The sequence below is a fragment of the Lepidothrix coronata genome, unplaced genomic scaffold (assembly GCF_001604755.1).
Source record: "Lepidothrix coronata isolate B3197 unplaced genomic scaffold, Lepidothrix_coronata-1.0 Scaffold29, whole genome shotgun sequence".
Taxonomy (NCBI): Eukaryota; Metazoa; Chordata; class Aves; order Passeriformes; family Pipridae; genus Lepidothrix; species Lepidothrix coronata.
Window position 1 is genome coordinate 2,997,171 of NW_016690209.1, and position 13,597 is coordinate 3,010,767.

The 13,597-nt window shown below is 62.9% G+C and overlaps 1 protein-coding gene across 2 annotated transcripts; it reads left to right on the forward strand.

Moving 5' to 3' along the window:
* Positions 1–1,940: 1,940 nt before the first annotated feature.
* Positions 1,941–13,429, forward strand: SLC12A9 (solute carrier family 12 member 9). Of its 2 annotated transcripts, XR_001874056.1 has the most exons (14): positions 1,941–2,169; positions 4,215–4,349; positions 4,522–4,659; positions 4,865–5,164; positions 5,390–5,497; positions 5,607–5,718; positions 5,814–5,971; positions 6,238–6,320; positions 6,628–6,752; positions 8,109–8,301; positions 8,463–8,637; positions 9,412–9,558; positions 9,989–13,220; positions 13,290–13,429. XR_001874056.1 is itself a non-coding variant. In XM_017810852.1 (13 exons), exons 1-13 carry the CDS (start codon positions 1,989–1,991, stop codon positions 10,825–10,827), a joined length of 2,694 nt encoding a protein of 897 aa, XP_017666341.1. In that variant the 5' UTR covers positions 1,941–1,988; the 3' UTR covers positions 10,828–13,429. The 2 variants fall into 2 exon arrangements, 1 of the variants encoding a protein (XP_017666341.1); XM_017810852.1 differs by having other exon boundaries at positions 9,989–13,429.
* The last annotated feature ends 168 nt before the right edge of the window (positions 13,430–13,597 follow it).

The following is a 13,597-nucleotide window of genomic DNA, read 5'->3' on the forward strand; positions in this document are numbered from 1 at the left end:
CTGCCACCCCCGTGCTGAGCACAGGCTGTCCCCGAGGACCCCCCTCCGATTTCTCTCCCAGTTTCCCGTGTCCTTCCTGGGGTGCAGGAGGGAGGATGTGCCCCGGGGAGGGGGCTGGGGGCAGGTGGGGCCGGGCACCGGCTGTTCTTCTTGCTTGTCCTTCTGTCCTTGTTAAGCGGTGGGCCTGGGTTGGGGGCAGTCTTGGCCCCAGGAATGGGGGGGGGCTACACTCACCAGCCCAACTAGAGAGGATGCCTGCCGCTCGGCTTGTCATTGGTCCCACACTTTTGGGATGCCACCGTCCTGCTCCCATTGCCGTCTTCCTGTGCCCACGGGCTCAGCTTCAGTTCCTGCGGTGGGACAGGGCGCGGCTGCATCTCTATCACCTTTTTGGGATGCAGGGGATGCCCATGCCCCCACCTCTGTCCCTGTAAAGGGGATTGGGGTTTCTGGGTCCCACATCCGTTTGGAGGGTGCTCATGTCCTTTTTTCTGTCGTTGTTAGCGGCAAGGGGTGCCCGTGTCCCCATGTCCACTGCGGGACAGGGGGTGACCGTCCCCCTATCTCTGTCCTCCTTAGGGAGTACCTATGTCCCGCTCTCTGTCCCCATTAGGTGCAGAAGGTGCCCATGTCCCCATCTGCATTTCGAGTCCAAGGGGTGCCCGTCCCCATTAAGGGCAGGAGCGCCTCCGTGCCCGCGCTCCCCCTGGCCCCCCCGGCCGCGATGGTGCCAGCAGGGCGCGGACAATGCCGCTTCAGTGGCACATCAAAGGCGCGGGCTGCCCGCGGCTGGCACGGCGACAGGCCCGCCGCAGATGAAAGCCCCGGCCGGCCCCGCCGGGCTCCCACCTCGGCCGCGGGGGCACGCTACGCCTCCGCCCCACGGGGGACGCGGAGACGGGCGGGGGTACACATGGCCGCGGCACACGGGACAGCGGACCCGCGCCCCGCCCCGGTGTCCCCGCACGGATTCCCCCTCCCCACCCGTGACACGTGGGGGTCCAGCCGCTCTGTGACCGCGGCCGGCGCCCACGCGGGTACTTGGGGCTGGCGTGGGGTTCGACCCCGGCCGCACCGTGCCCCCCGCTCCCGGCCCCGGTGCCAGTGCCAACCCCATTAACCTAATTGGCGAGGCGCTCGGCCGCCCCGGGCGGCAGCGGCAGTGGGACCCCGGAGCCCGGGCAGATCCCAGCCCCGGCGGCGGGCGGGGGGGGGTCGGCGCCCCCGGGGCCCCGATTGTCCGGTAATTGGCGCGGGCAGCCGAGCCCGGCCGGCAGCGCCACGGGGCGGGGGAGCAGCCACCGGCGGCGGCTGTACCGGGGTTCCCGGGGATGCCCGGGGCGCGGCGGGCGGGATGGGGGTGCCGGGGTCGGTATCGGGGTCTCGGCCTCTGGGGGGTCGGGGGCAGGGGGCGTGTGGCGATGCAGGGGGGGGGGTTGGGGTGCCAGGAGGAGTGGGGCGAGTTCAGGAGTTCAAGGGGGATGCCAGGGGCGGGTATCAGAGTGCGGAGACCCCGGGAGGGCCGAGGGTTGTGGGGGTTCGGGGTATGGGGTGACGCTGAGGCTGTGAGGGGGTCACTGTGGGGGTGTCGGGGTGGCGCTGGGGGGGCGGTGGAGGGGATGAGGATGGGGTAGTATTTTGGGACAGGGGCCATGTTGAAAGCAGGGGGCTGTGGGCGGGGCCAATAAAGGGGCACGGTCAGGTGGCAGAGGGCGGGGCCTCGATGGTTGGGCTGGACTGTGGGCGGGGCCTGTCCGGTGGGGCGGTGCCAATGGCGGGGCGGGGCTGGAGGCGTGGTCTGTCCTGCGGGTTGGGGGCGGGGCCATGTGCGGGGGCGGGGCGAGGGCGGGGCCCGGCGGGTCGGGCCCGGGTCGGCGGGCGGGGCCGGGAGCGGGACCGGGAGCGGGACGGGGCGGGGGACCGGGAGCGGGACCGGGCGGGGGACTGGGCGCTTTTCGGGGCTGGCAGGGCCCGACCCGCGCCGAGCCATGGAGAGCTCGGAGCGGAGCGCGCTGCTCACGTACCGCCTCTGCGGCGGCTCGGCCGAGGAGGAGCGGGGCCGGGAGCGCGGCCGGGCCGCCGCCGCCCCCCGCAAGCTGCCCACGTTCCTGGGCGTTGTGGTGCCCACGCTGCTCTCCATGTTCAGCGTCGTCCTCTTCCTGCGCCTCGGTGAGTGCCGCCGCCCCCGGGGCGACCTCCGCTCCCCGCCGCGGCCCGGGGCCCCCTGAGACTCACCAGTACCCCCAGCCCGGGCCTCGTGTGTGTTACCCCCAGCCCCGGACCCCCCGCATCTGGAGCTCCGAGCCCCGCAGTCCGAGTCCCCAGTGCCCTCCCAGTACCCTCTTCTGAGCCTCCGTCTCTGGAGTCCCAGTGCTCCTCTCCAGTGGTTACCCCGGTGCCTCCAGTCTGGGGTCCCAGTGCCCTCCCTGTGCCCACTCAGTTCTCTCCCGGGCTGGGGTCCCGGTGCTGTGTGTCCCTGCTTGATCCCTCCAGCCCGGGGACCGAGGGACAGGAACCTGCAGGACAGGAATCCAGTTAGGGACCCCTGTAAGCGACCGTGGTCCACCGGGGTGGGCACCCCTAGTGTCCCTGGGGTAGAACTCCTGTGTCTTTCCAGTGCTTTCCCTAAATGGGATTCCAGTGCCCTCGTGCCACCTGTCCCACAGTGCTGGGACCCCACTGCTTCCCGGGCATCCCCTAGTGCCAGGCTCCACTACCCCAGTTCTCTCGCACATCACACCTGATGTCCCAAGAGCAGGACCCTAGTGTCCCCCGTCAGACACCCAGCTGCCCCTCTCTGTGTGTGCAAAGGGTACAGACTGGTTCCCAGTCTGCCCCCAGTCTGGGTTATGAGTCTGTTACTGTGACCCCTGGGAGAACTCGGAGGACAGGTTGGGCATGGACTGGGGCAACTGGCAGCGTTTTGGGGGGCCCTGGGGTGCCCCTGCACGGCCTGGGGCAGGCAGAGGCCCGAGGCACGCAGTGTCCGCCCTGGTCCAGGAACGGGAAAAGCTTTTCCTCTTTCACTTTCCGCCCACGGAAAGCCCAAGGCGGGAGTTGGCTGCATGCCCGGAGGCCCACGAGCCCCAGGGGGAGGAGGGGGGCCTTGAGCCCCTTCCCCTGCCTGGGGGGCCCCCCACGCTGGGGGCATGGCTCTCCCCTGGCATCACTTGCTCCCTTCCCACTCCCCTGCTCAGAGTCCTCATGCAGGCTCTGACCCCCCAACCCCACAGCAGGCACCAGGGTCCCCCTGCCCGGAGATGTGTTGGAGGGGAAGTATGGGGCGGAGCGGGAGAGAAGCTGCCAGGAAGAGGAACTTTCCCCTCCGTCAGTTCCCCGTTTCCCCCACACCTCAGAGGCTCCTCAGATCTCCAGGGTGAGCACCCCTCCTACTCACCCCCACACTGCTTTTGGGGCACTCCTTTATTTCCACCAACCCCCCTGCCTGCCCTTGTTTTTGGCACTCGAGCACCCTCCAACCCTCTGGGGACCACAGTGGGTGCCCCCAAACCCAGCCTGGTGCCCCAAGGGCTCCTTGTGGTGCCGGTGCCCCCATTACCCCCCCTTGCCTCCCCACGGGCATGTCTGTGGCCTGGCTTGCGGCTGAGATAGGGCAGCGCCCACAGCCACGGGTGGCCCCTTCCTGCCCACAGCGCTGCCAGCCGGGATCACTCCCATCAGCCCGGGCAGGGCTGGGGAGGCTCTGTGTGCCCTCTCAACACAGAATACACACCCACACCCACGGGGGAATGGTGCCCTGGCTGGCAGGGACACCCAGGGCTGCTTCTGCTTCCTGCTCTGCTGTGGGTGAGCAGGGCAGCAATGGGAATCCTGTGGGGAGCACCTCACTCCCTTCACTGGGAGACAAGGGTGGCATCCAGGCACAGGGTTCCCAGCATCTCCCAGGTGGGCAGCAGAGCCTATGCCCTGTTTTTTGGGTTTTTGGGCATGCCTGGGCCTGGCATGGCAGGAGGATGGAGATACCCTGAGGTAGGGACACCAGTGGGTGCTGCTGTGTGTGGGAGGTGGGAACATCCCCACCCTGGCAAGGAAAGGGCTGGCATGTCCTCAGGGGAGCTGTGGGCGTGGGGATGGGAGCAGCCGCATACCTCAGTGGGGTGAGCTCTGTGTGCTGGCTGTGCCCAGGGGCTCTGTCATGGGGGTGGCCCATTCCCAGCTAAGGGACACGTTGACCTCTCCCTTGTCCGCAACAGGGTTTGTGGTGGGTCATGCTGGGTTGTACCAGGCCCTGGCCATGTTCGCAGTGGCCTATTTCATCATCGGCATGACGGTGCTGTCTGTGTGTGCCATTGCCACCAATGGGGCGCTGGATGCTGGAGGAGCCTACTGTATCCTTTGCTGTGGGTGCTGCTGGGGCAGAGCATGTGGGCCAAAGATGGGTGACTACCCGGTGACCTTGGGGTGCCACACTGTGGCTGGGACACTGTTGGCCTGTGAGAGAGGGGTGGGGGCACCTGATGGTCATTTGGGCTGCTGACATCTTCCCTTGACTAAAGCAAGATATGATCAGCCGTGCCCTGGGCCCGGAGTTCGGGGGCAGCATTGGGATCATGTTTTTCCTGGCCAATGTGTGTGGCAGCGCCCTCTATGTGCTGGGGCTGGTGGAGGCAGTGGTAGACAGCTTTGGGATCCCGCCTGGTAAGTACCCCCCTGTATAGTGGCAGGGGACAGCAGATGTCCCTTACCATGCATGCCAAGCACTGTGCCCAGCATAGCCAGCATGGCTCACCCAGCCCTCTGGTTAGTGAGTTGTTGCTCATCATGCCTGGCACAATGCCAGTGGCTCTTGTCTCCCGGTAATGCCTCCTCTGAGTCTCACTGATCCTGACTTGTCTCTCCCCAGGGCAAAAAGCAGGCACAGGTGTCCACGTCCTGCCCCAGAGCTACTGGTACGAGCTCCTCTATGGCACTGTGCTGCTGGCACTCTGCCTCCTCGTGTGCCTTGTGGGCGCCTCCATCTACGCCAAGGCCACCTTCCTCATCTTCCTCATCGTTGCGGGTGTCCTGGGCACTGTCCTTGTCAGCTTCTTTGCCACGCGGCCCATCAGGGTGCCCATCCGCCTGCCCCACCTCAATGGCTCAGAGATCGAGAACGGCTCCTTCACTGGCTTCTCCCTCGACACCCTGCGAAAAAACCTGGGGGGTGAGGAGAGGCTCCCTGCACCCTGCGCACCATACCCACCATGGCACTGGCTCTGCCACATCAGCAGCAGCTTGCTGGAGGGTGGGGGCAGCTTGTGGGCACATAGCAGGTGCCATGGGGTGGTTTCTCCTGCGGTTTTTGTATGGGAAAATTGAGGAGAGGGCATATGGTGGGGCAGTGCCACCCTGGACAGCCTGTCACAGCCCCTGCCTGTGTGTCCTGCAGGTGACTATGCGGTGGACTACACCACCGGGCAGATGATGAGCTTCAGCTCTGTCTTCGCGGTGATGTTCAATGGCTGCACCGGCATCATGGCAGGCTCCAACATGTCGGGTATGGACAGGAGGTGCTGGGCTAGGTGGCACCAGGAATGGTAGCTGAGGCTGGAGGAGATTGGGGGTGCCTGTGAGTTAGCACTAATGCTGCCTGCTCCTGTCCATAGGGGACCTGAAACGCCCGAGCTACTCCATCCCACGGGGCACCATCTCCGCTGTGCTCTTCACCTACCTTGTCTACAACTTGCTGGCTTTCCTCATGTGTGCCACCTGCAACAGGTATGGCCACCTGTCCCCTGACCAGGGCCATCGGTGCCAGGCTGTGCCTGGTGCCAGGGCATCCTGGCCTGAGCTGAGGCTGTGTCTCTCTCCAGGGTCCTCCTGCAGAAAGACTATGGCTTCTTGCATGACATCAGTATCTTCCCTCCCCTGGTCACTGTGGGCATCTACGCTGCCACCCTCTCTGCAGCCATGAGCAACCTCATCGGGGCATCCCGCATCCTGTACGCCCTGGCCCGGGATGATCTCTTTGGTGAGTGCCTGGAGTGCGCTGGCACTTGTTGAAGCCCACTCAGCAGGTTGACCCTGCTGGGGACCAGCCCTGGCGTCAGGGAACTCCCTTTTTGGTGTGGGGGTGATGCTTTGTGGGTTGGCATGTGTCCATTTGGGTCACCTGTGTGTGCCCTGCAACTTGCCTCCACCCCAGCACCCAGGGTGGGGCCGGGACTCGTGGCTGGTGGCTGAGCCTGTTGATGCCCACTGGGGTGCCCCAACCCAAGCTCCCCACTCTACCTGCAGGCCGGGCGCTGGCTCTGGCCAAGAAGACATCTGCCAGTGGGAACCCAGTGATGGCGGTGATCCTCTCCTGGATGGTGGTGCAGGTGAGTTTGTTGGCAACACTCCTTTCCTGTCCTCACTGGGTCTTGGTGGGTTGGCACCTGGCCTGGGCGTTGTGGAGCCTGGCACATCCCCTTGCCCCTGGGGATTCCTCCCCCAGGCTCCCTGCCCCAGGTGTCCTGCTGCAGTTGTGCCCTTCCCTCCCTGAGGTGGGAAATATCCCCTATATGAAGGATAAATCAGTGCAAAGGGCAGGGATTCCTGCCTGTACACTTTCCCATCATACCTCTTGGGTATGCCCCAAGTAAACAGGGATGGCTCAGGTGTACATTCACCCTGTGCTCTCTGCAGCTGGTGCTCTTCTCTGGGAAGCTCAACACCATTGCAGGGGTCGTGACCACCTTCTTCCTCTTGGTTTATGCCACTGTCAACCTGGCCTGCCTGGCATTGGAATGGGCATCAGCCCCCAACTTCAGGTACCTACCGGCACAGGGGAGAGAAACTGTGCTGAGATGCTTGGAGGCACCGATCCCTGCATCCTTCTGGTTTTGGTTCCCCTGCCTCCTTATGCCTGGGCATTATGATGAGATGTTGGGCAGAGATGCTGAGCACCGCTTTCATGGGCATTAGGGGAGGCAGAGATACCCCTATCCCTGGGGAGGGAGAAGGGGACAGGTCCCAGCATGGCACTGGCTTGGCACAGTTCTCATGCCCTGGCACCGCTTTGCTGAGTGGGTACAGATAAATCCAGCGCCACTGGGTACCACCCGCCCCCTCCCCTTAGGCTTTCCAGAGGTAATTTATAGCCTGTGCCCGGCCGGCATCCCCCGGGCTGTTTGCCAAGCAGTGATGGAGCCCACTTTCCATTAGTGCTAATTAAACTAAGGGAGAAGGGGGAGGGAGGAAGGGGGATCCTGGGTGGGGGGAGGAGAAAAGATCTTCCAGGAAGGAGGAATATGTGTGGCAGACAGCCCCAGCCTGGGGCACAGGGTGTGGGGTATCCTGGCATGGAGCTGGGTTGGCAGGGCTGCCCAAATCTGGGATGTGAGGTCCTGGCAGAGTAGCCAGGGGGAACCTGATCTCCCCCCGTGTGATGCCCACTGCCCTCAGTGAAGGATGCTGTGACTCCACAGTAGGGAGAGTCCCCTGGGTGCACAGAGGTAGTGCCTAAGCAGGGTCAGGTGGCACTGCCCCGGGGTCCCCCAGAGCACCCCATTCCCAAGGGAGAGCTGATGTCTGTGACAGGATGGGGCTTGGCCCACATCCACCCTGCCCAGCTGCTCCCTTGACCAGGCATGGATGGGGCAGGATCAGTGCCTGGGGTAAGCTGCTGGGGTGGGGTAGCAACAGGCCCCTTGCCCACCCCACATCTGGTGCCTCCCCCCCTCCCTGCACTGAGGTCTCCATCAAGCACAGCGGAAAAGGATTTTAATTACCTTTCAGGAAAAACAGCAATTAGAGAAAATAACAGCTTCTCGCCTCCCCGCCTCCACCTCCCTGCACCAGACTGAGCCGGCACCGTGGCTGCTAGCGCTGCCACACGCTGCCTAACTCTGCCTGAGTGTGCCAGGGCAGCACCAGCCCCATGGCCATCATTGCCCCTGTTTGCCAGGGGCTGGCAGCAAGGGGCTGCCCACTGCCCAGGGAGGTACCGTCTGCCCTCCATAACCTCTCCTGCAGGCATATGGGGTGCCCAACGTGCCCTGGGCTGGCACAGTGGGATCACTGGGGGTGGCTGGTGTGTCCCCTTGACACAACTCCCCTTGTCGTGCCCTCCTTGCAGCCGGCATGGGCACCACAAGGTAGCAGGTTTCCCCTCCTCCCTGCTCCAGGCCCACTTTCCGGTACTTCACCTGGCACACGTGCCTGCTGGGCATCGCAGGCTGCTGCGTCATGATGTTCCTCATCAGCCCTGTGTCAGCCTCAGCGAGCCTGGGCTTCCTGCTCCTCCTCCTCCTCGCCCTCCACTACCTCTCACCGAGCAGCACCTGGGGCTACATCAGTCAGGCCCTCATCTTTCATCAGGTGAGCCCTGTCCTCCTGTTGTCCCCTTATGGGGTGGAAAGTTGGTGTCCCTGTGGCAGCTCAGCTCCATCCTGGGCAGCACATCCTCAGGACTGGCATCCCCACAGGGTGGTTTGTTGAAAGAAGTGTTCCTCACCTGTTCCCCTCCCTCCCTCTTCCAGGTGCGCAAGTACCTACTGATGCTGGATGTCCGGAAGGACCACGTCAAGTTCTGGCGCCCGCAGATGCTGCTGATGGTGCAGAACCCACGAGGCAGCGCCCGCCTCATCGACTTCGTCAATGACCTCAAGAAGAGTGGCCTCTACATCCTGGGACATGTCGAGCTGCAGGACTTGGGTGAGGATCTGCACTGTCCCCAGTGCTGGTGGACTCTGTCCCTTGCTGTGGTGCCAGCGTGCTATTGGAGTTCTTGGACTGATGCTGCTGCCCAGCTGTCGGTTTGTCAGGGTGGGCACAGCAAGTGAGTGTCAGCATTTTGGACACGTGTGGCACCATGGGCTTGGCTTGGTATGATGGACTTTGGTGGCTTGGGTCTGTCCTGTGCCTCCTGTGTGCACACACTTGCAACACACATGCCGCAAGCTTGTACATGCATGTGCTCAAACGTTCATCCCTGCACGTGTACATGGGGCTCCTGCCCGTGTCAGCGCTGTGCACACGTGGCACATGCTACCCTGTCATCGTCTGTGCACACCCAGCACACACGTGGGCACGCACTGAGCACAGCCCTGCTACTCTGTGTCCAGGTGCTTCAGGCGTGTTTGCACTCTGGTGTGTGCTGGTTTGCACACCCCTACTCCCTGGCACACGTCATGGCTGTCCCCATCCCACCCCAGTGGATGCACAGGCTCTGCTCCCCCGCTCCCCACCGTTGCTGTGGTGACTAATGGCCTGAAACTGGGGAGAGGGGATGGGGCTGCCTGGGTATTTTTTTATGCATTTGTGTATAATTTTGTATCTCTGTCTTTAAGCAGCTACTTCCCCCTCTCTGTCTCCTGGGTGCTGGGGTGGGCACAGGGGTTGGCACTGGTCTGCAGCAGGGATGGACACCAAGGTGAGCCCCAGTATGGGGTACCCATCTTGCTGATGCTTGCTTTGCTCCCCACCCAGACATGCTGCCCTCAGACCCACTGCAGTCCCAGCAGGACTCGTGGCTGAGCTTGGTGGACAAGCTGAATGTCAAGGCCTTCGTCAGCCTCACCCTTGCGCCCTCAGTGCGGCACGGTGTCCGGCAGCTCCTCTTCACCTCTGGCCTCGGTGAGTGAGACCTCAGCTGGACATGGGTGAGGGTCCATCCTACTGTCCCTGGGGGCTGAGAAGTGCCAAGGGGTTTGGAGGCACTTGGACAGACAATGTCAGAGCCAGGTTTGCTCTCGGAGGCATCTGGGGTGAGCAGTGCTGTAGCCAAGTTGAGCCTTGGAGGCATCAATGTTGGCAGTGTTGAGGGGCTTGAAAACACCTGGATGGGAGATGCCAAGGGGTTTGGAAGCACCTAGTGTAGGCAGTGCCAAAGCCAGCTTGGAGAGGTACTGGGTGGGCTATGCCAAAGCCAAGTTGGGTCTGGAAGGCATCTGTATGTGTGATGCTGAGGGGTCTGGAATCACCAGGGTAAGCAATGCCAAAGTCAAGCTTGGCTGGTGGAGCCCTCCACCTCTGCTCATCTGGGTTGGCGTGGTCTTTCTGGCAGGTGGGATGCGCCCCAACACCCTGGTGTTGGGCTTCTATGATGATGAGGCACCACAGGATGGTCTAGCCCGGCACCCTGCCTTCAGCAGCGCCCGCGAGGAGGTTCCCTTGGGCTTCCCCCCGCTAAGGGCACCCACCACTGCCAAGATGCTCTCGGCCCGGGAGTACGTGGGCATTGTGGCTGATGCCCTGAAGATGCTTCGCAATGTCCTGCTGGCCCGGCAGCTGGAGAGTCTGGACAAGGCCTGGGAGCTGCGGCGGGCTGCCAGCCCCCCCCCCACCATCCATGTCTGGCCAGTCAACCTGCTGCGGCCTGACAGCGCCCGCTACGCCGACACCTGCAGCCTGTTCCTGCTGCAGATGGCCTGTGTCCTCAACATGGCCCGCGCCTGGCGCCGCGCCCGCCTGCGCCTCTTCCTCTGTGTGGAGGCGGGTACTATGCCCCATGCCCAGGAGGAGAAGCTGCGCCAGCTCCTCAAGGACTTGCGCATCCAGGCCCAGATCCAGCTGGTGCCCTGGGACGCCATCACCCGCCTGCACTGGCAAACCTGCCGGGGACCCCCAGGGGGACCAGCAGAGGAGGAGGAGGAAGAAGAGGAAGGGGTTGTGAACTTCCCGACCAACACTGCCCAAGTGTCAGATGAGTACGTGTGTGCAGCCAACAAACTGGTCCTGGAGCAGAGCCCCGCGCCGGCCGTGCGCTTCCTTTACCTGCCGCGGCCGCCAGCCGACACCAGCCTCTACCCACTCTACCTGCACCAGCTGGAGCTGCTCACCCGTGGGCTGGGCCCCACCGTGCTGGTGCACGGGGTGAGTGCTGTCACCAGCACCCAGCTCTAGGTCACCCTGCTCCCTGCACCCTCCTTTGCCCAGTGCCTTTTGCAGTCTAAGCCTGAGTGTCCTAGTCCTGGTGTCCCCACCCTGGGGGACAAAGAGGGGTCAGTACCCCACGGTGGGAGATAGGTACAGGAAGAGGGTTTGCTTTTTGGGGTTGTCTCCTGCAGAGGATCAAAGCTGCCCTGGCAGGATCCAGACACAGCCCTGGTGTCCAGCCGGGCGGCACGGTGCATTCACAGTGCCTTTTCTTTGGGCTGGTGGTGGGGGATAGCAGGGTTCCAGGGGGTGCCAAGCACTGGGTGTCCCAGTTGGCTGCTGGGAGGCCCTTGGTTGCACCCTGCAACCCCCCCTGTGCTTCCCCCCTGCCGCAGCCCCCATCCTCTTCTCCGCCAGCTCCTCCGGGCACCCAGCCAGCAGCGGGGATTGATTAAAGGCAGCCTCGACCTTGGTGCCCCGGCTCCCCGCCATCCTCCTGCCTTTCATTAGGAAAAATTAAATGGGAAAGGGTGGGGGAGGGGAGCCCAGAGGCCTGGGTTCCCTGCATGAGGCTGGGTGCGTGGGGGAAGCAGCCGGGTGCTGGCCCTAATGGATGCAGGGTATGGCACTGCTGATATTGCTCAAAACCCCCAATGCTGTTGGTGGAGGGGCACCCACATGCTTTAATCCATAGTCCCCCCACCCCCATGGGTGCTGAGCTCCTGGTCCTGGCAGGAAGGGGGGAAGTGTTTTGTGATGGGGGTCCTTCCTTGCACACCTGGGTCTCCTGGCCTTGCTCTGGGCCCTGTTTCATGGTGCATTGCAATCTCCCCCACCAATCATGACCTGCAAGGGAAAGCTGGCCTTGCCCCCTGCTCCCCCTTATTGATTAGAGGAGGGCAGGAAATTGCCTGGGCACTGGAGATAAATCCCTCAGGTGCCTGGCAGGCCTGATTGATCACTTCCTATTAGCCCTGGCACACAGGGGTGGGGGGATTGTTCCCAGCCAGGCTGGCCTCCAAGTGGGGGTGACAAGCATGACACTGCTGCCTGTGCCTGCTCTCACCAAGCCTGGCACTGCTGCCTGCCAGCTCTGGAAAAACGCAGGTGGTTGGGTGCTGCTGGTGGGGAAAAAATGGTGGGGACTCTTACTCCCCACATTTTGCAGTGGATTGTGCCCTGGTGGGTGGGCAGGGGGCTGGAACTGGCTTTGCTCCCTGCTGTGGGAGGTGGGTGCCCTGGGGTGGCCACTGCATGGCCTGTGGGATTTATTTACAAACAGGCAGGAGCTGGCACAGGGCAGCCGGGCACCAGCGGGACCCAGCGGCCTATAATGTTAATTATCACCACGTAATTAAAAGCCCATAAAAAGCCTCACACTTCATTAAATTAAAGCTTCTCTGCACTGTGCCGATGGGCTCCGGCGCAGTTAACCTTGGCCGTGCCAGGGACCAGCTCCTCCGCAACTGGGGACCCACGGCTGGGCGTGTGTGGGACCCGAGGCTGGGACTGTGCAGCCCCCCACAGTGTTGTGGGGTGCACCATTGCATGGGCACCTCACAACTCCATTCATCACTCCTGGGCCACGTGTGTTTGGGCACACGCAAGGGTGCTGTCCCTGTTGGAGATGCCCACACGCATCGCATGGACATGTGTGCCCATGGCACTGCTGCAGACACACCGTCACACGGGCCAGGGGCTGACATGGGCCGGGGGCTGACACGGGCACACACCCAGGTGTGCACACACAGCACCACGGCCGCTGCAAAGGCAGCATCTCACGCCCGCACCGCGGCTCCGGCAAACCAGCTCCGGCACGCAACGCCCACGCGGCACACACCTACACAAACAGCATTCTTCCTCTCTCCCAACATACAGATGTGCAGACAAACAGCCACACGTACCCCCTGCATTTCCTCCAGGCTCCCACCCATTGCTGTCAGCGGCCAGAGGTGATAGGCTGTGGGGAGAGCACCCACCTGTGCCTGCCCCTTCTGTGCCTCAGTTTCCCCAAGGGCTGTGCTGTGCTGGGGCAGAGGGGGATGAATGGGGGACCTCCAAATCCTTCTGGTGGCTGGGTGCTCTGGATCAGGGGTGCTATGCCAAGGCGTGGGAGGATACAAAGTGGGGGGGACCCTCCAGCACACAAGAGATGACACGTACGCATGTGTGTGTGCATGTTAAGGCAGGGATATGCATGGACTAGGAGACTCTGTGTGTGCATATGCACGTGCACATGGGAGGGGAGTGCTGTGCTGGGGGATGTGCATGTGCACAAGGGGTGTCTATATGTGCACACATGTTGGTGTGGGTGTATATACCCACCCCAGCTGTGATGTGCTGATGTGCACACGGGGCTCAAGGAAGGGGGGGCCAGGGGAGTGCACACACCCATGAACACGGGGTGTGCAAACTGGCACGTGTGTATGCCCAGGATCCCAGGCCACCACTGCCAAGTGGGGCCGTGCGCAGGGGGCTGCGGGGGGCAGGCGCCAGTGGGGGCCCATGCCCCGGCCCTGTGGGGGTGGGCAGCCAACAGGGCCTCGGCTATTTCTTGGAAATTTCGCAGCATTCATTTCAGTGCAAATAAAAGCTGTCATTGCCGGAGAAATGATACTGATCGGGGTCTGAAAAGACAGCAAATTACCCGCCTGAAAATGCACCGCTGGAAAAAAATGCATATTAAACACACAAAAAGGCACTTTGCCATCAGCCGCGCTTCCCCCGCCGCTCCAGAATAACCACACTTTACATAATTCTCCCTCTCCACCTCCGAATTAATTTTGCAGACAGAGGC